Source organism: Neoarius graeffei, chromosome 25 (genome assembly GCF_027579695.1).
Source record: "Neoarius graeffei isolate fNeoGra1 chromosome 25, fNeoGra1.pri, whole genome shotgun sequence".
Lineage (NCBI taxonomy): Eukaryota > Metazoa > Chordata > Actinopteri > Siluriformes > Ariidae > Neoarius > Neoarius graeffei.
In genome coordinates this window covers 20,866,416-20,886,994 of record NC_083593.1, presented here as the reverse complement: position 1 = coordinate 20,886,994, position 20,579 = coordinate 20,866,416, and the positions used below count along the sequence as shown (strand labels likewise).

The window sequence follows — 20,579 nt, the reverse complement described above, 5'->3', positions numbered from 1 at the left end:
TGTATTGAACACTGTACATTATGATTAAAACACAAACACCCCACAAAAATCAACCATTCACATACACACAAAAAAAACACGTCCAGTTTTTTTTTTTTTTTTTGTGTGTGTGTGTGTGTGTGTGTGTGTGAGAGAGAGAGAGAGAGAGAGAGAGAAAACACATCCAGTTTTGTGTGTGTGAGAAAAAAAAAACATGTCCAGTTGTGTGTGTGTGAGAGAGAGAGAGAGAGAGAGAGAGAGAGAGAGAGAACTTGTCCAGTTTTGTGTGTGTGTGTGTGTGAGAGAGAGAGAGAGAGAGAGAGAGAACTTGTCCAGTTTTGTGTGTGTGTGTGTGTGTGTGTGTGAGAGAGAGAGAGAACTTGTCCAGTTTTGTGTGTGTGAGAAAAAAAAAACATGTCCAGTTGTGTGTGTGAGAGAGAGAGAGAGAGAGAGAGAGAGAGAGAACTTGTCCAGTTTTGTGTGTGTGTGTGTGTGTGAGAGAGAGAGAGAGAGAGAGAGAGAGAGAGAGAGAGAGAGAGAACTTGTCCAGTTTTGTGTGTGTGTGTGTGTGTGTGTGTGAGAGAGAGAGAGAGAACTTGTCCAGTTTTGTGTGTGTGAGAAAAAAAAAACATGTCCAGTTGTGTGTGTGAGAGAGAGAGAGAGAGAGAGAGAGAGAGAGAGAGAGAGAGAGAGAACTTGTCCAGTTTTGTGTGTGTGTGTGAGAGAGAGAGAGAGAGAGAGAGAGAGAGAGAGAGAGAACTTGTCCAGTTTTGTGTGTGTGTGTGTGTGTGTGTGTGTGTGAGAGAGAGAGAGAACTTGTCCAGTTTTGTGTGTGTGTGAGAGAGAGAGAGAACTTGTCCAGTTTTGTGTGTGTGTGTGTGAGAGAGAGAGAGAGAGAGAGAAAACACATCCAGTTTTGTGTGTGTGAGAAAAAAAAACATGTCCAGTTGTGTGTGTGTGAGAGAGAGAGAGAGAGAGAACATGTCCAGTTTTGTGTGTGTGAGAGAGAAAGAAAACATGTCCAGTTGTGTGTGTGAGAGAGAGAGAACATGTCCAGTTGTGTGTGTGTGTGTGTGAGAGAGAGAGAGAGAGAGAGAAACATGTCCAATTTTGTGTAGTTTCCTAGGCAGAGATATTCGTGCCGATCCGTTGGGTGTGGTAATATGGCGGCCAGATGGCTTCACTCTGACTGGCCAATGAGCTCGCTAGATATTTTACGTAGAGCTCAGTGGTGACGATGCACTGAAACACATTCGTGTGTCTACTACCAAACGCTATCACTGTCCCTCCGCGGCTTCCGTACTACAGTCATGTGACCGCTGTGTTTGCGCGCGGGTTTGTTATATTTCGCGGCAGCAGCAATAGCGATCAGGCTAGCGGCTTAGACACATAACTACTGAAGAGTTTAGTCACTTCTGAAACAATATGAGTTTATGGGTTGATAAATACAGACCAACATCTTTGGCGAAACTGGACTATCACAAAGATCAAGCAAATCAGTTAAAAAACCTGGTAAGGACTGAACAAGGCCCGGTATATTTGCGAGTTAGCCTGGTGCTGTTTGTTCTGTAACGAGCTGAGAGACATAAAATATGAGTTGTGTAAATTCTCGGATATAAATTTAACTTGTGTTTCTATCTCTAATGCACTGTTCCTGGACTAGCAGTTAAACACAGGAATAGCATACGAGTTAGTGCGAAGGCTGATATAACGGCTAAATTATTATACCGAAGAGAGAGACAAACTTTTTTTTTAATTTGTTAGCTATACAAAGTTAACTTAAAAAAAACAGTTGCAGCTTGAATATACATAAAATGCTTCACGTAAAAGCAAAACAAATCTGCATTGCATGGGGTTAAGAAAACCGTGTTGTGTTTTACTCCATTTCCTCTGATGAATGTGACATTTCCCAAGTAAAGCTGGTTACGGTGGTTTAGCCCCATCTCCAGCTGGTTTACACTGGGTTTAAACCACTGAATTGAACGCAGTTTGATCACAATTTTTTCACCTTCTAATACACCAGTGAGAGGCGTTCTATTTCATGCCTCCTGACCGCCAGAGGCGGCACAGCCTGTGGATGGTATCCTTCGCGTAGCGCAAGTCGAGACTTATACCAACAAAGAAGTCGTGATGACGTACCTCATGCATAAGAGGCACTGCAGCACGTCATTCGTCCTCTTATTCTTCTCGCGCTTGATTCGAGCATCCCAAGTTAATTACCGGATTACCGGAATCCTGTACGGCGGTTCCCCCGTGAAGGAATTTATATTCTAAAAAAAAAAAAAAAAAGAAGGAAAGGAACAAGAAAGGTAAGCTCACGGAGGCTCTTCCCGTGATCGGAAGTGCACGGCGGTTCACCCCGTGTTCACCCCCGCACACACACACTCACATCCCCGCGGTGGTTTTCCCCGTTTTGTTGACAAGTGTGGTGTATTCCCTAGTTAGCACGGTGGCTCTCCCCGTGTCTGACTAGCTAGCTAGCCAACTCGTTAGCCCTGTCACTCGTGTTAGCATTGTGTATTCGGTGTTTGATCTACATTATTGTTATTGCGTCGTGTGTTAGTTCGGGTTTGCGTTAGTTGCGCTATGATGGATGTCCTTTCCCTCACATGCAAAACGTGCTTTGCACCACTTGCATCTGAGGACGGTCATTTAGAATGCCCGTCTTGTCTAGGCACCGCTCACCTTCGCTCAGCTTTGACGAACCCTTGCCCAAGCTGTGCCGTCCTACCGCTCACGGTAAGAGAGGCCAGACTTACCGAGTTATTGGCCAAAAGTGACGCGCTGCTCTCGACAACCGAGCATATTGCCGCAGGTGCCCACAAAGCCGTGAAACGCGGCAGCACAGGCCTTCAGGCTGCGCAGCCAGCCAAGAAGAAGGCGAAATCGCACTCCACTTCTGTGCTCAACAAACGGGTAGACGATCTCTCCTCGGCTGTAAGCCGAATAGAGACGTTACTGCTTCAGCTCCAACCCCCTCAGGCAAACATGCAGACCATACCACCAGCAGGTGGTACCCTGGCTACTGCTCCCACCCTGCCTGCCCGAGAGGAGCCAGACGTGGAGGACGATACACTCTCCACTGCCGCCACTGACTCTCTCTTTAATCCAGTGGAAGACGATTCCCTTGAGCTGCCTGGCTCTCCTCGCTCGGGCATTTCCTCTGACGATGCCCCCTCCAGCGTTTTTTCCGACAAAAATGGGGATGGCGGGACTCTCGGCCCCCAATCCTTGCTGGCCACAATTACTGCGGCGCTAGTACAACGTGGGCTACAGCCGCTGCAATCTAACGCTGGTGTGAGCGCCTACTTCAGGCAGCCCTCGGTGGACGCCTCCTCCATCATCCCAAAATGTGACGCCTTTGTGGACGAGTTCCAGACGGCGTTTAAAACTGCAGCTGCACGTTCCCACCCCACCTCTGTGGCACGCGCTATGAGTAACATGGCTGATGCAGGCCTGTTTGGATTGGATACAATGCCAGCGGTGGATCCCTGTGTGGCGTCTCTGGTGGTCTCCCCAGACGAGGCAGTACGTCCCCAGGTACGCTGTCCAAGCAAGGCCTGTAGGCGCACAGACGATGATCTTGTTCGAGCCTACAATCATGCGGCGCGCATTGGAAGGATCGACAATACGATTTCTCACCTTCTTCTGGCCGCGCAGTCTTCCCTGCTGAAGGCAGACTCAGATCCGGCTGTACGTGAGGCGATTGAAGCCACCCTACAGGGCGTGGGCTTCATGACCCAGGAGTTAGGGCGTCTGATGGCGGTATTAGTGCGCGCTCGCCGCCAGGTCTGGCTTTCGCAAACGCCACTCCCGGACGCGTGCAGAGCCACCCTACGGGAGCTGCCCCTCATACCTGGCCAACTGTTCGGGCTAGCCGCTAAGGACGCTCTGGAACGCCGCGCCCTAGTTTCGGAAACACGGAAACAGCAGGTGGGCTTATCACAGGTGACTCGCTTCCGAGCACCGCAGCCCCCAGCACCACGGCGGGAATTCTCATCCCCCCAGCGCGCGGCACCTCAACGGCAAAGGGAGAACAGACATGCCCCCAGGGGCTCTGCACCCTTTCGCCGCCAGGCATATCCCATGCCCCGCTCCACCCCCACTAACAGTGGAGCGAAGCCCAATCGCACTCCCCGCTGAAGGCCCCGGGCCGACGGTTGGACTGTACACAGAGACTCAACTGGCCGCATGGGCCAGAATCGTTCGCGACCCATGGGTTCTAAAAACAGTGTCAGAGGGTTACAGACTGCAGTTCAGACGTCGGCCCCCTCCAAAGGCCCGTCTCAGGCCCACAATTGTAAAAAGTTCAACAAGATCTCTGGTTCTCCAGTCGGAGATAACCGTTCTTCTGCAGAAAGGGGCCATAGAGGAAGTAGAGTGTTCTCCTACTTTCAACGGCTTCTGTTCAGTTTATTTTGTCGTTCCAAAAAAAAGACGGCGGTTTCCGCCCAATTCTAGACCTCCGGGGCTTAAACAAGTACCTAAAGAAAATGCCATTCAAGATGCTGCACACAGCAGACGTTCTGAAGGTAATCTCCCCAGCGGAATGGTTTACTACCCTGGATTTGAAAGACGCCTACTTTCATATCCCGGTGGCACCAGCACATCGTCGGTTCCTCCGCTTTGCCTTCCAGGGCCGTCTGTTCCAATTCAGGGTACTCCCGTTCGGCCTCGCTCTGTCACCCAGAGTCTTCTCGAGATGCATACAGGCAGTACTGTCCCCCCTCATGGAGTCAGGTATGAGGATTCTACCATACCTGGACGACTGGTTAGTCTGTTCCCCGACGAGGGAACGCAGCCTAGCAGATATAGCAACACTGCAGAGCCATGTCTCAGAACTGGGACTGACAATCAATTTAGAAAAGAGCACACTTATCCCGAGCCAATTGGCTCAATTCATTGGCATGATCCTAGACTCACAGACAATGTCCGCGTCCTTGACCAGCCGGCGTGTAGCGAACATCACTTCACTACTGTCACGAGTACGGGTGGGACGAAGACTACGTTTCAGAATACTACTGCGGCTCCAGGGTATGCTCACAGCAGCAGCCCAGATCCTCCCCTTGGGTCTGCTGGAACTCCGGCCTCTGCAAATATGGCTGATTGGCCTCGGCCTCGACGTGACCCGTCACAGGAAGACACCCGTTCTTATCACAGAACATTGCATGTCTGCCCTCAGCCCATGGCGGAAGGAGACCTTTTTAACATCAGGTGTTCCGCTTGGTGCAGCACCCACACACAGGGAGATTGTGACTACAGACGCCTCTCTTACAGGGTGGGGCGCAGTATGGCAACACAGAGCAGTCAGTGGGTTGTGGAGCAAAGGAGAGATGGGCGAACACGTCAATCTCCTCGAAATCAGAGCAGTACACCTGGCTCTAAAACACCTTATGCCATACCTACAGGGGCGCCACGTACTGGTCAGATCAGACAATGTGACGACGGTGTACAACATCAACCACCAGGGGGGAACACGATCCCCCACTGCTTTTCGCTTAACTCAATCTCTACTGAAGTGGGCCTTCCCCAGGCTGGCATCCCTCAGGGCAGTCCACTTGCCAGGGAAACTGAATGCGGTGGCAGACTCCCTGTCGAGACAACGCCTCGACCCGGGGGAGTGGCGCCTGAGCCCACAGGTGGTACAGCAGGTTTGGGATCGCTTTGGTACAGCAGCGGTGGACCTGTTTGCCAGCAAAGAGTCCACACACTGCCAAAAGTGGTTCTCTCGCACGCAGGAGGACGAAGCACTGGGCTTGGACGCCATGGCACACGAGTGGCCGGACGAACTGCTGTATGCCTTTCCACCGATTCCCCTCCTTCTGGAGGTGCTACTTCGGATACGCCAGTGCTGTCACCGTGTTCTGCTGGTGGCTCCGCGATGGCCAGCGAGACCGTGGTTTGCTGTGCTTCATTCCCTGCTGACCGGAACTCCGTGGCAACTACCGCTCAGAAGGGACCTACTGTCTCAGATGGAGGGCAAAGTTTGGCACTCCTGCCCGGAACGTCTCCAGCTGTGGGTGTGGCCCTTGGGCCCGACAACCCTCTGTTAGAGTTTGACCCAGCGGTCATCAATACCTTAGAGAACGCGAGGGCCCCCTCAACTAGGTCGTTGTATGACAACCGCTGGAAATTGTTCAAGACGTGGTGTGAGACCGTAAGCGTTTCTCCCACGGGTTGTCCTATACCCGTACTGCTCAAGTTTCTACAGAAACTACTTGATGAGGGTAAATCCCCATCTACCGTGAAAGTCTATGTAGCAGCTATCTCTGCGAGGCATGATAAAGTGGAGGGTGCGACTATTGGTGCACATAGTCTCATCCGCAACTTTCTTAGGGGCGCTAGACGCCTCCACCCCTACAGAGCCCCTCGCAGCCCTCAGTGGGATTTGCATCGCGTACTAGACTCTCTGTGCCAGGCCCCTTTCGAACCATTGGCTGAAGCGGACATGAGATGGGTTTCCTTGAAGACCGTTTTTCTCTTAGCTATGGTCTCGGCAAAACGTGTGAGTGAGTTACACGCACTCTCAGTCAGCCCAGATTGTATGAGATGGGGACCAAATCTATCTGGCGTTACGCTATGGCCAAACCCAGCCTTTCTGCCGAAGGTTCTATCTCCATCCTTTATTAACCAATCCATTGAGCTTGCTTCTTATGAGGACCGTCTAGACCTATGCCCTGTGCGAGCCTTGAGGCACTATGTGTCTCGGACCGAAGCCACGAGACGGTCAGACCAACTGTTTGTCACTTATGGAGGTGGTGCAATTGGCTCGCCTGTATCTAAACAGCGCCTCTCACATTGGGTTTGCGAGGTGATTTCCCTTGCACACAAGTCAGCTGATTCCCTACCAGTGGGCAGTGTAATGTGCCACAACACCAGGAGCTTGGCTACCTCATGGGCAGCCCTGAGGGGAACCCCGCTATCTGACATCTGTGCAGCAGCAACATGGTCTGGCCCTTCAACATTCACCAGGTTTTATAGGGTAAATGTGGCATCACCTACAAGCCTTGGGCCTGCCATTCTTTCAATTATGGATTGACATACTCGTCCTCATGACAGTGCTGGTATTAGTCATCCACAGGCTGTGCCGCCTCTGGCGGTCAGGAGGCATGAAATAGAACGCTAGTTACGAATGTAACTGTGGTTCTATGAATGCCGGATGACCGCCAGAGTTCCCAGTCACTCGGACATCGCAACCGCGAGAAGTTTTCCGAGGACGAATGACGTGCTGCAGTGCCTCTTATGCATGAGGTACGTCATCACGACTTCTTTGTTGGTATAAGTCTCGACTTGCGCTACGCGAAGGATACCATCCACAGGCTGTGCCGCCTCTGGCGGTCATCCGGCATTCATAGAACCACAGTTACATTCGTAACTAGCGTTTGTGAGAGCTTTTAGAATTAAATATTACAAATAAATATGGTGGCTATATTTCTGTGACCGTGAACATCTGGCCAGAGGAAGCCCAAGCTGTGTTTCTGTGACTAAATACAGTAAAAAAAAAAAAAAAGGGGGGGGAGGCAATGGATATCCTTTATTTGTTTTAGGACATTTATTTCCATGTTTTTAACTGTCTACTGTAATTTCTTTGTCTTTCTGTGGAGTTTTTACAGTTTAGGAGACCAGTGATCAGACAACAAAAAAAGCCGGAAGTTGTTTGGTCAACTTTATTCATATTTAAGCATGGGGCTAAAAACCTTATTAAAAGCAAATCAATAACTTACATTTGTCCTCTTGTTATTTAAAGATATGTTTTTGGCAAGAAGCCTGTATTTGCATTAAGCCTCTGGTTAAGAAATTCCACTCTTCTCCTCCTCCAAGATTGAGAATGAACAGAATAGATACAAAATACATGTTCAGTATTCTCCCAGAAAATGAATTGTACTTAATATTTAACTTAAACCTATTTAAAGCGGAGGCAGCACGGTGGTGTAGTGGTTAACGCTGTTGCCTCACAGCAAGAAGGTCCTGGGTTCGAGCCCCGTGGCGGGCGAGGGCCTTTCTGTGTGGAGTTTGCATGTTCTCCCCGTGTCCGCGTGGGTTTCCTCCGGGTGCTCCGGTTTCCCCCACAGTCCAAAGACATGCAGGTTAGGTTAACTGGTGACTCTAAATTGACCGTAGGTGTGAATGTGAGTGTGAATGGTTGTCTGTGTCTATGTGTCAGCCCTGTGATGACCTGGCGACTTGTCCAGGGTGTACCCCGCCTTTCACCCGTAGTCAGCTGGGATAGGCTCCAGCTTGCCTGCGACCCTGTAGAACAGGATAAAGCAGCTAGAGATAATGAGATGAGAACTATTTAAAGTGTCTTTCACCAGATAAATTCTGTGCGTAATCCTAAAGGAGATACGTTTACTTTTGTGAATTCTACAATAATGATTAAATACTTGCCAAATGGACAATAAAATGTGACCAGAGGATCTGAAATCTTGTTAATAATAATCATTTTCTGACCATTTTGTTGGAATATTTTCCTTTCAGAAGTTCAATATCGAGTACAATTGTAGCGTGCAAGACATTTCCTATATACAGTCTGCTTTTCTAATTGAATATTATTGTTGCGCATGACTATAAGTGTGCTTTATTCCTATGATGTTTTGTTCAGGTACAATGTGGCGACTTCCCGCACCTGCTTGTTTATGGTCCGTCTGGCGCTGGCAAAAAGACAAGAATTATGTGTCTCCTCCGTGAGCTGTATGGTAGTGGGGTGGAGAAGCTCCGGATTGAGCACCAGTCCGTTGTAGTAAGAACTATCATTATGTTCAGAATACTTCCCCAAGCATTTAGGAGTTATCAGTGACTGACTAACTTTGTAAGTAAGCAGTGATAGGTTTAATCATCTCTCGTGTAGGTTCTGATGAACGTATTGATAAATATTTCCCCGTACAGGCTCCATCGAAAAAAAAGATTGAAATCAACACACTTGCCAGTAACTACCATTTGGAGGTGAATCCAAGGTAAGCTGCGACACACTCGGGGTGCCATTATTTTAACTGAGTCACTATTCTCATGGTTCGACTGGTGCCTGACCCATTGGTGTTGTAGTGATGCAGGGAGAAGTGACCGTGTCGTCATCCAAGAGCTGATCAAAACAGTGGCTCAGTCACAGCAGATACAGTCCAGCACACAGAGGGAGTTCAAAGGTCAGTACAGATTTTCATTTTGATTACATTTGAAAGAGTTGTATCTGCTTGTATTTTTATCACTATTGCTTGCACACGTACTGCTTATCAAATTTTGTACGGTGCAGAATGTCTCATGTGCTCCTCTTAACTGCAGTGGTGCTGCTGACGGAGGTCGACCGGCTCACCAAAGACGCACAGCATGCCCTGCGCCGTACCATGGAGAAGTACATGGCCACCTGTCGCCTCATCCTGTGCTGCAACTCCACCTCTAAAGTGATCTCTCCCATCAGGAGCAGGTGCCTGGCTGTGAGAGTGCCACTGCCCAGCACTGAGGAGGTAACTACACTAACCCCTCAAGCCATCACCTATAACACAGGCTCTTATGTTTGATGGCGAGGCAGTCGGAAAGTCAGGCAGGTTACATTCACTAGCAATCTCAGTGGGTGAAATTAGGCTGATATCTACAGTCCTGTGCAAAAGTCTTAGGCACATGTAAAGAAATGCTGCAGACCAGAAATGGCTTAAAAATAATGAAGTGTTTCAACATTAAAAAAATACTATAAACAGCAGTAAGCCATAATAAATGAAACAAAGTCAGTATTTGGTGTGAGACGACCCTTCGCTTTAAAAAAAAAAAAAAAAGTAGTCTCAGGTACAATGAGTGCAGTTTGATAAGGAAATGAGCTGTAGGTTTTACGGAGCATCTTGCAGAACCAGCCACAGTTCTTCTGGACACTTTGACTGTCACACTCGCTGCTTAATTTTGCACCAAAACCCAGTAGCCTTCATTGTTTTCTTTTTTTTAAATCTGAAAAGTGGCCTCTTAATAGACTGGTACCAAAATCCAGAATTGTGACACCCAAAGGCATTTTTGAGACAAAGTCGGCAAACAGTCTTATTTTGTCAATTTGGGTGTGCCGAATTCAAATCTGCAATATGCCGAGCTCTATCTGACCTCTGTTGACCTCTAGAGGTCATTGAACTTTGGGCCTGTAAACGTCTCAGCTGAACCCAGTTTCTCAGCTTTCTAAGGAATGAAATGTACTAAAATGATTAATGAAGTTAGCAAATGGCCTTGTTTGTTAAATGTTTGGGTGCTGAATTTATTTTTCATTTGTAAAACGACATATGACCTCTGATAACCTCAAGGTCATTAAACTTGGCCTATAGGCCTATGCATTTAACAGCATTTTTAAACTGACTTTACTCCCCCAAAAAGAATATGAACAGACAAAAAACAAATAGAAAGGAACAAATACAACATTAAATGCCAGTCCATGTACATGTGACTTACTTTTCACAATGAGAATGCCGAGGCGATCACCTTACATAACATTGCATTACATTTAGCGGTTATTGTTTATACAAAGCTACTGAAAAAAGGACAGATTCAGCAGCATACAAAATGTGGGGGCATACAGGGTATACAGGTTAATCAGGGTTAGTATATATGAGAGTTTTTTCTTTGTTTTTTGTTTTAAACGGGGTAAAGCCTTTACAAAAAACAAACAACAAAGAAAAAAACTCTCATATATACTAACCCTGATTAACCTGTATACCCTGTATGCCCCCACATTTTGTATGCTGCTGAATCTGTCCTTTTTTCAGTAGCTTTGTATAAACAATAACCGCTAAATGTAATGCAATGTTATGTAAGGTGATCGCCTAGGCATTCTCATTGTGAAAAGTAAGTCACATGTACATGGACTGGCATTTAATGTTGTATTTGTTCCTTTCTATTTGTTTTTTGTCTGTTCATATTCTTTTTGGGGGAGTAAAGTCAGTTTAAAAATGCCGTTAAATGCATAGGCCTATAGGCCAAGTTTTGAGGTTACCTTGAGGTTATCAGAGGTCATATGTCGTTTTACAAATGAAAAATGAATTCAGCACCCAAACATTTAACAAACAAGGCCATTTGCTAACTTCATTAATCATTTTAGTACATTTCATTCCTTAGAAAGCTGAGAAACTGGGTTCAGCTGAGACGTTTACAGGCCCAAAGTTCAATGACCTCTAGAGGTCAACAGAGGTCAGATAGAGCTCGGCATATTGCAGATTTGAATTCAGCACACCCAAATTGGCAAAATAAGACTGTTTGCCGACTTTGTCTCAAAAATGCCTTTAACTCCTTAAATAAGCACTTTTTTGAATTTTGGTACCAGTCTATAATGGAATATGCTGCTCAGTTACAAACTTTTTTTTTTCTGTAACATTTAATTTTGTGCTGGGAAACGAATGTTTGGAACAAATGTTTTTGTACTGACTCGATAATGTAGAAGTCATAAAATAGAAATCTATAACAAAGTTTGTATGAAAAAAATAGGGTGCCTAAGACTTTTGCACTGTACTGTAGGTGGCTATGAAGATCTGTTTCAACATGAATACACTTTTACAGGGGTGGGAAATTTCCATCTGCAGACAGATTTCCGTCTTTTGAAAAAATTCTGAAGTGTTTTTTTTTTTGTTGTTGTTTTTTTTTTAAGCTTTGGCTAGTCAGCACGCAGGAATACAGTCACGTGATTTTCAATCACGGCAGCGCTGGCAGAGTAGACGAACGTTTCAGCTCAAATTAAAAAAAAAAATCGGCCACAGGGAACACTAATATTGATTTGAAGTTGCTGACATGTTGATTTGGGAAACCTTTATCAGAGGTCTCAAAAGTAGCTGGTCGGTGGCAGCAGCAAATCGCCGTCTGTAGTAGGATTTGCCGCCGTCTATTTTTCATTGAGTAAACAAAAATTATTTTTTGTTACGCATGTGTACAAAACTGAGCAGCGTGTGACGTGAAACTAGGTTTTATTCAACTAAATAATGGCCAAATACTAAACGTCCATAGGAAATAGAGACAGCCGTTATGTTGTCGTGTGCTGTAACTAAGCTGTAACCTGATTGGCTGACAAGGTGTTGACAGTGTTTTGTGTGCTGTGATTGAGCCGCGCTACCACATGGCTAGAAACGGCGACTAAGAAGCAGAGCGGCATGTTATATGCCTGGTTTTCAAAAAGGCCTTGACCCATGGGTAAGTCTGTAATTTTAGCCATCACTATGATTATCGAGTGAAATACGTCTGTGTACGGGTCCATGTATAAATGCTGGTCAGCTAAATATAAATATACATTATATAGACCCTTTTCAGTCACGTGACCTTCGTAAACGCGACCACCATTTTGGACATGTAGCGGACTTCGGCTCGAATTGGTTTGAATGCGAGGAAGGCGACAAACGGAGAACATACAAGGAAAAAGGAGCGAGATGCAGAAAACACCTTCACTATCCAGCGACGTAGGGCATTTACAGGGCGAGCAGAGGGAGAAATAACAGTAACGACACATTAGCAACGCCGTACAGAAATAACGGTTTATGGCACAGACCCTTTTGGTTCTTGCTCATCTAGCTGCTACAATGACTGCTTAGACTGCAACAATAATACCTAACACACATTTAAGTATCCGTCGTAAAGACGTGAAACTCGTCGAGTGACGAGTGTGTTCATTGATAAGCTAACACAATCTAAAAGTAGACATACCATCACACTGCCCTGGCGCTGTGTACAGTTTACCTTCTATGGTTTGTGCACTCACTATTTGCCATTACTTTCTCCAACCGTTGTTACAGATTACAGGGAACGGCCTGGATTTAAGAGACAAATACATGTTCCTCTTGTTTTGAACACTTATTTGTAGGCAGTGCTTAATTTGTAAAGTGGGAGGTCCCGGAGTGCAGAGGATGAGCGGCTCCGGTGCGGAAAAAAAGAGGGGGGAGGGGGGCGCGCGCTGCGCTTCTGGGCATGTTTTGTAATAACACTGCAAATTAAGTTCATCTGCAGATATTTTGTGGATGTCGTTTCATGAGAGAAATCACCAACAAGACAGATATCAAAATCAGACATTAACACTAAATAAACTTGCATTTGTTTTATTTAATTATTTGTTTGTTTGTTTTTTTTGTTACATAGTCAAAAGAGGTGTCGGATCACCGGATCCAGTGTAAATAGCTGCCGGAGCCAACGCCCGAGGTTCCGGAGCGCACTCCGGCTTGCTCCCCCTCAAATTAAGCGCTGTTTGTAGGACACTGCCTCTGATCTGTCCTACAGTCTACCAACAGCAAAGGAACACAACGCTAGCTAATGTCGTTAGCTAATAGCTACTACAGAAGAACAGAGGTTACAATGGGTTATTTTAACCTATTTGGTTACACACTCGCCGCCACAGAATGTTAACAGCAATGTAATGCCTTTTCTGGCTAATTTTATTCGTCTTACCTCCAACAAAGTGGTCACTACACAAGCGTTGGTATGCCGCAATCCATCTTCTCCGTCGGTCAGCATCTACCAGGATCCGATAAAATGATAACCCTTGCCTTGTTTGTTGATACATCCAGGTGCACAACAATATAGTGGCATGATGGAAGTCTTGCTGAAAATAAACACTTTCTTTGCTGCTGTTCCTCAATGCTGGCTGTGGCAAACTACTGGTAGTACATGTCCAAAATGGCGGCCGCGTTTGTCGTGACGTCACGTGAAAAGGGTCCATACGGCCTGTTTTGGGTCAAACCCGCCCACTCGGCACGCTTGACGCATTGACATTTTTCTACATTTTGACTTGTGATGGAATGCAGCATATCCTCATAGGGGAGTCACATATTGAGACTTGACATCTGTCATGCAGTTAATGTTAACTGTAATTGTTAAAATTATAAACATGAGTTTATATGCATTTGTTTTTGTACAGTTGCTGTTGCAAGAATGGTCACTCATCAGATAAATATAGATTCACTTATTATAACTTGTATAGTGCAATGCTAAATGAAAATACTGACTTTTTTTTTTTTTTTTTTTTCAAAAAATATCTGAAAAATCTTTTGGACTCTGAACCTCCTTAATATAAAGGAGAGATCACATGCTTTATTTATATCCCTAATTTGAATTCATCTGAAGTGAACAGACTTGTGCAAAAGGCAGCAGAGCGGTTCCTTTCAAACAAAAGAAGGATAAAGGGGAAGATCGAACATCTAAACAACCTGAATCAAGTTCAGTACCTGATATCACTACAGAGACGCTTATAGAAGCTTTAGGATTCGATCAATACTCCGACTGTTCAGAAATTGAATAATGAATCAAAAAGACATTTGACTATACAAAACATATTTGATGTTTACAAAAGGGTTGTTTTCCAATCAGGGTACAAAGTTTGTGTCACAGGGGTCCAAAATTCAAATTGATTCAAACTGGTTCTTGTACCACTTTTTAAGTGAAGGACAAGTTAAAGAACAGATTTCAGGTAATTTTTTGACGTGTGTGTATGGTAGTTTTGTGTAATCTGCTATAAGATGGGAGAAACAAATGAAGTGATTCTCGAACAGGACAATTTTTTTTGACAATTCAGAATCCACTACTTCCATAGTGCTTTTAAATATAAGGCTGTAAGCTTTGTGTTAGTTGTCTCTAATATTTATGTCCCAATATCTTGACCACATTTTAGAATGAAAATAATCATTTTAGATATGTTATTTTATATTGAAACATTAGCTGTCTGTCTCGGAGAGGACATTTTTTTGACACAATTACATACTAATTTGATCAAAATAGTCTGAAAACTTACTGGCATTCAACATTAAAACTTAACTATGTTTCCAATGATATGGAACCAAATATTTGTTTAATGGTATAAAGAATGATTAAGTGCATCCCTTCTGGAGCTACCTGTGGTCAAAAAAGCACTTTTTCTAAATGACACGAGTAATTTTGCTAAATATGACATATATTGCCATACATTCACCAAAAATAATGTTATCACCAATTTTTTTTGCATGGTAAATAGAGCTATCACAGGGCTACAATAAACAACCAAGTTTATTTAGTCAAGCCTTTTGATATTGAAGATAATAAGTGTTAAATGTGATTTTTAGCTTGCGTACCCTGATTATAAAACAACCCAAAATCAAGTTATTGTAACTGTTACTTGATTTTGTAAACATCGAAAATGTATAAAGTTTTGTATTGTTTAATTTGTTTTTGATTCATTACTATATGGCAGTTCTATTAAAATTTTTAGCATTGATTCCCATCACTTCAGACTCTATTTTGCTGTTTACAATAAATTTTGAAATTCCTCCCCAAATCCAGCCTTGAAACTGTGTCTCAGATAAACCCGGTTTTCCATTTTTCTCGCCTATGGTTCTCGGTCAAGGGCTTCAGCCTTTTTAATTGCACCCTCCTATTCTCTGCCTCGTACCCTTTTATTCTGCTAAACTTGGAGACTACTGCTTTATTGTTTTGTGATCAAATGGAGACAGAGATTGTAAGTGGAGTGGATATTACAGCTTTGGGGATTTTACCGTGTCATAACTTGAATGAAAATAAGATAGAGGAGGATTGTGTATTGGGACATTTATTGGCTGTGTGTAAAAAAAAAAAGTGGTGTCAAGCTCCAGTTGCCAGGTCGGGCTTTGTGTTCTCATACCATAAACTGCGGCTCCAATGGGAAAAAAAAATCACTTTGTAAACATGCAGAGAATGCCAACCACAGAAGCGTCTTTGCCGCACAGGCTCACACTCACTCTCCCAGGTGCTGAAGTGCAGGTAATTCTGTGACTGGTTGTAGCTGTCAATTCCAGGTAAACAGTAAACGATGTTTTATCACGATTATAGCCGATTAGCTTTTAGAAGCTTACGTATTGTGATAATAGCCTAGCCATATGCCATAGATAAATCTCGTAGAATATATGAGATGTGTCTATGGTTTAAGAATAGACCTCCACATATACACTCAGGCTTTCTCATCTCATTATCTCTAGCCGCTTTATCTTTCTACAGGGTCGCAGGCAAGCTGGAGCCTATCCCAGCTGACTACGGGCGAAAGGCGGGGTACACCCTGGACAAGTCGCCAGGTCATCGCAGGGCTGACACATAGACACAGACAACCATTCACACTCTCATTCACACCTACGGTCAATTTAGAGTCACCAGTTAACCTAACCTGCATGTCTTTGGACTGTGGGGGAAACCGGAGCACCCGGAGGAAACCCACGCGGACACGGGGAGAACATGCAAACTCCGCACAGAAAGGCCCTTGCCGGCCCCGGGGCTCGAACCCGGACCTTCTTGCTGTGAGGCGACAGCGCTAACCACTACACCACCGTGCCGCCCCACTCAGGCTTTCTTACAGCAATTTCTTTTCTCCTCGTGATGCTCACTAATAAAGTCAGTAAGAAGTTCAACTCGGGTTAATTTGTTATTTTGTTTATTACTTATTAAAATTGCTCAGAAATACCAGTATGTTGTGTTTTCTTTCTAAACTCTTAGGTCCAGTAGTGAGGCTCTCTGGTGCATTCTAGTGCTATTTCAGCCAAATTGTGATGCCTTCCAAGCAGTAAAATTTTGGCTGAGATCGCACTAGAAATGCAAAAGGTTCTGGGGGAGGCCCTGCAGAGCCCCCTCCCGCACTCTCCCCCACGGCCACTTTGCAGCACTTGATGAAGACACAAAGTTTCAGTCTTGTGATTATTATTTTTTTTTTTTCCCCTCCACTCCCACCCCTGCGCTTAAGAGCCTCTTCATGTTAATACATCTCACGTAGCTTCTTGACAGTTTCTTATTTGTGAGGGGTCATGAAGACAACGGAGCAACAGGGACACATCTGTGTGTAAAAGCTGTCCCCAAAGAAAGTTATTCCATATTAACTCGTTGCGTATTGCTTATGTCTTTTGTTAAATGTTTTCATTGTTTATTTGAAAATACAAAATGACAGATGTGATTATCACTGGATCTCATGACCTCCCTATTTCAGCATTATATACAAGAATTTAACTTCAGTATACTATCCAGTTACAGCATGATGGATGTTAGAATGCAGCTCACTGATCACTGAAAGGTTTTGTTTGTGTGTGTGTGTGTGTGTGTGAGAGACGTGTTTCAGTTCAGGCTAATTCTCTGTTTCAGGTGTGTAGTGTTCTGATAGGTGTGTGCAAAAAGGAAGGGCTTGTTCTCCCGAATGAGCTGGCCAGGCAGATCACCGAGAAGTCAGGCCGCAATCTTCGTAAAGCTCTTCTCATGTGTGAGGCCTGTCGAGTGCAACAGTGAGTGAGGGCCAATGACTGTGACGGGGGCGGGACTGGATGTCGAGCTTTGTTGTGAAACTGATTTATATGTATTTCTCAAAACATGCATTTTTATTTTTTAAATCAAAGGAAACTGTAGACATTTGTTTATATAAACAGTACCTGCTGCAAGGAAAAACAACTGATATTTTTCTGTCCGTGTCCTCAGGTATCCTTTCTCTGCAGATCAGGACATCCCTGAAACAGACTGGGAAGTGTACCTCAGAGAGACAGCTAACGCCATCGTCAATCAGCAGAGCCCGCAAAGGTTGGTCCTGTATGTCTGGGTGTTATGTCTTACTACCAGGCAACGGGGGCTCTTTGAACATTTGCACCTATTGTGTGCCAGTTAAGTGTATTAATACACATGAAGGGGGGGGACTTGGTAAAAGATTATGTAGCACATTACATTTGTCGGCAGCATGGTGGTGTAGTGGTTAGCACTGTCGCCTCACAGCAAGAAGGTTCTGGGTTCGAGCCCCGTGGCCGGTGAGGGCCTTTCTGTGTGGAGTTTGCATGTTCTCCCCGTGTCCGCGTGGGTTTCCTCCGGGTGCTCCGGTTTCCCCCACAGTCCAAAGACATGCAGGTTAGGTTAACTGGTGACTCTAAAGTGAGTGTGAATGGTTGTCTGTGTCTATGTGTCAGCTCTGTGATGACCTGGCGACTTTTGCCCGTAGTCAGCTGGGATAGGCTCCAGCTTGCCTGCAACTCTGTAGAACAGGATAAAGCGGCTACAGATAATGAGATGAGATTACATTTTTCCTGAAAAAAAAAAATTGGTTCACGGTATCCAGTTCTTGCATGGCATGTCAAGTATGGGTAGTGTTTCACATCGGTCAGTTTCAAAACCATCATCTCTAAGTCTAAAGTCCTTTTGGCGCATTAGGCGGCGCCGATCTCCGTTTCTGTAGTCCTCAGCCTCTCGCCTATTACATAGCTAGGGTTACAGTGGGGGGCTGGTCCTCTGGTAACCGTGAGAGTTGGGGGGGGATAATCTCTGCTTGTAATTAATCTGATTCGTCAGAAAAGTTCTACCATCATGCCTCACTTGATGTCTAAAAGAGTAGCTTTTACTATAGTTACAGCATCAACATTCATCACACCACTTTAAAGCCCATTAAGTTTAAACAGAACTACCATACCTTATGGAAAGTCGGTAAGAGTAAGGTTTTATTTTCTTTCATTGCATGTTTGCCAGGCAACTAGGAGTAGGGTTGCAAAGGGGCGGAAAGTTCCCAGAAAGTTTCTGGAAAGTTTCCATGGAAACTTTGGTACGGGAATTTTGGGAATTTTTTTTTTTTTAAAAAAAGCACTGGAATTACGGTAATTTAGGGGAATTATTTAATTTTATATATATAATTTATTTAATTATTTATTATTAAGTCATAAACATTTTATTTTGTCATCAGCAGACATTATTGCAAAATGGAGACAATTAAAACACGACTCTGATTTATTTGTAAGAAGAACTTTATCAATGCTTATTTCTTTTATTGAACAAAACATGAACGTTTGCCAATATGTTGCTTACAGCTCCCACTTATGGGACAGAACAGACAGACCGTAACTCGAGAGTTTTTGAGTCAGAAAGATGTGACTCAAAAACTCAAATTCAGAATGTAAAATGAAAAATGTTTTCCCCTTCGAAAAAAAAGTATTGAATGTCAAATAAAGTCTTGCATATCAATGCATTTACACACAGTTTCTCAAGCCTTATTTTTGCATGTTCTATTTTGCATGTTCTCTACATTTACATTTATTTTTACCAGTAAGCTAGCATTAAATTTAGTTTTCTTACATGAAATGTTCATAGGAAGCTTTCATTTAGCTTATCTGGTTTCCCATTAAGCTAGCACAATTTGCTGTAACTAGCATCACAAGCTAACTACTTCAATGAAATGGCACAATTCTAATTTACAAGTAAATTAGCACTAGATTTATTCTACTATACCTTTTTCATTTTTACTTAAATACCATAATAGATAAAAAATCATCCTCAAACATCCTCAAAACTTACTTGATGGCATGTAGTCCTTTGTCTGTAATGTGTGATCTCGGCAGTTTGTATTTAAAACAGTTCTAGCTCTTCAGAATTCTAGAAGTTATTGTGCATGTGATAGAGGGATGCAAAATGCATGTAAGGGGTGTGGCTTCAATGGCTCCTGAGAAAATAACATGTTTTGTCCATGTGAGTGAGTAACAGCGTGCTATGCACAACTTTATTCCCATAAATCTGCCTCTTTTAACCAAGATTATGCTACAGTATTTTTTTCTACTTACTTAATTGATGTCCACTTTCAAAATTCCCAGTCTTTTCCCGAAAATTCCCATGGAAAGTTTCCACCTTTGAAAATTCCTGGAATTTTGCAACTCTAACTAGGAGTAAATAAATAAACAAATAATAGCCTGTACGTGAAATCACACTAATGATTTGTCCACCTCTGGTATCAACGGTCTGATATTCATAAGGACTAGAGATAAAAAGGATTTACACGTGTTCCCATTAGCATGGCCTGCGATTGTCAAACTCTTAGGCTGTTGTGTTTTAAAGTTATTTACTCTGAGCATTGGTCTTAGTGATTTTTGTTTGCCTTTTTATGGCTGTTATGTAATTAATTGATAAGTCTTAATTTGTTCATTTCCTTCAAGGCTTTTGGAGGTTCGGGCAAGACTTTATGAACTACTAACTCACTGCATTCCACCAGAAATCATCATGAAGGTATAGTCTGGCCACTTCTGATCATGTCACACTCCCTTATGTGCTCGTCAGTTCAGAGCTGTTTTAAATCCACTTAAAATTTTCCTTCAAGGCAGTTTGATTTACAGTCATTCTGTGTTTCTTCACTATGTAGGGACTTGTGTCTGAGCTGCTCAGTAACTGTGATGGCCATCTGAAACCTGAGGTGGCTCAAATGGCAGCCTACTACGAACACAGACTACAGCTGGGCAACAAAGCCATTTACCACCTGGAGGCCTTCGTGGCAAAGTTCATGGCTATTTATAAGAAGTTTATGGAGGATGGGCTTGACAACTTCATGTTCTGATTTCTGTCGTCTTTCTATATTTTTGTTTTGGCTGAAAAATACCTGCAGATTTTTCTGTGTAATAAACATGACCTTTTAAGATTTTCACCCGGTTCATGTTTGTTTTCATGTCAATATGCAGGGTGTTTTTGGTATTATTTGAGATGTAAATATCCCAGAATGTCAATTTTTTTTAAATGCTGTGTATTTTAGATTAGACACGTTGGTTAATATGAGGGTTGGAGAGTTTGGATGGATGGATGGATGAAGTGAAAACTCTGTCATGCATCAGAAATTTGAATTTCAACATGAAATGTGTGATGAGGGTTTTTTTTTTTGTTTTCTCCTCTACTTTTAG

At 43.9% G+C, this 20,579-nt stretch overlaps 1 protein-coding gene across 3 annotated transcripts; it reads left to right on the top strand.

The window, feature by feature from the left end:
* Positions 1-1,272: 1,272 nt before the first annotated feature.
* Positions 1,273-20,329, top strand: rfc3 (replication factor C (activator 1) 3). 3 transcript variants are annotated; one of them, XM_060908229.1, is made up of 9 exons: positions 1,273-1,491; positions 8,582-8,719; positions 8,866-8,933; positions 9,022-9,119; positions 9,256-9,437; positions 17,041-17,177; positions 17,368-17,466; positions 19,848-19,917; positions 20,051-20,329. In XM_060908229.1, exons 1-9 carry the CDS (start codon positions 1,405-1,407, stop codon positions 20,240-20,242), a joined length of 1,071 nt encoding a protein of 356 aa, XP_060764212.1. In that variant the 5' UTR covers positions 1,273-1,404; the 3' UTR covers positions 20,243-20,329. The 3 variants fall into 3 exon arrangements, with proteins under 3 accessions (XP_060764212.1, XP_060764214.1, XP_060764213.1); XM_060908231.1 differs by lacking the exon at positions 1,273-1,491 and adding an exon at positions 2,173-2,288; XM_060908230.1 differs by lacking the exon at positions 1,273-1,491 and adding an exon at positions 7,279-7,363.
* Positions 20,330-20,579: the final 250 nt, after the last annotated feature.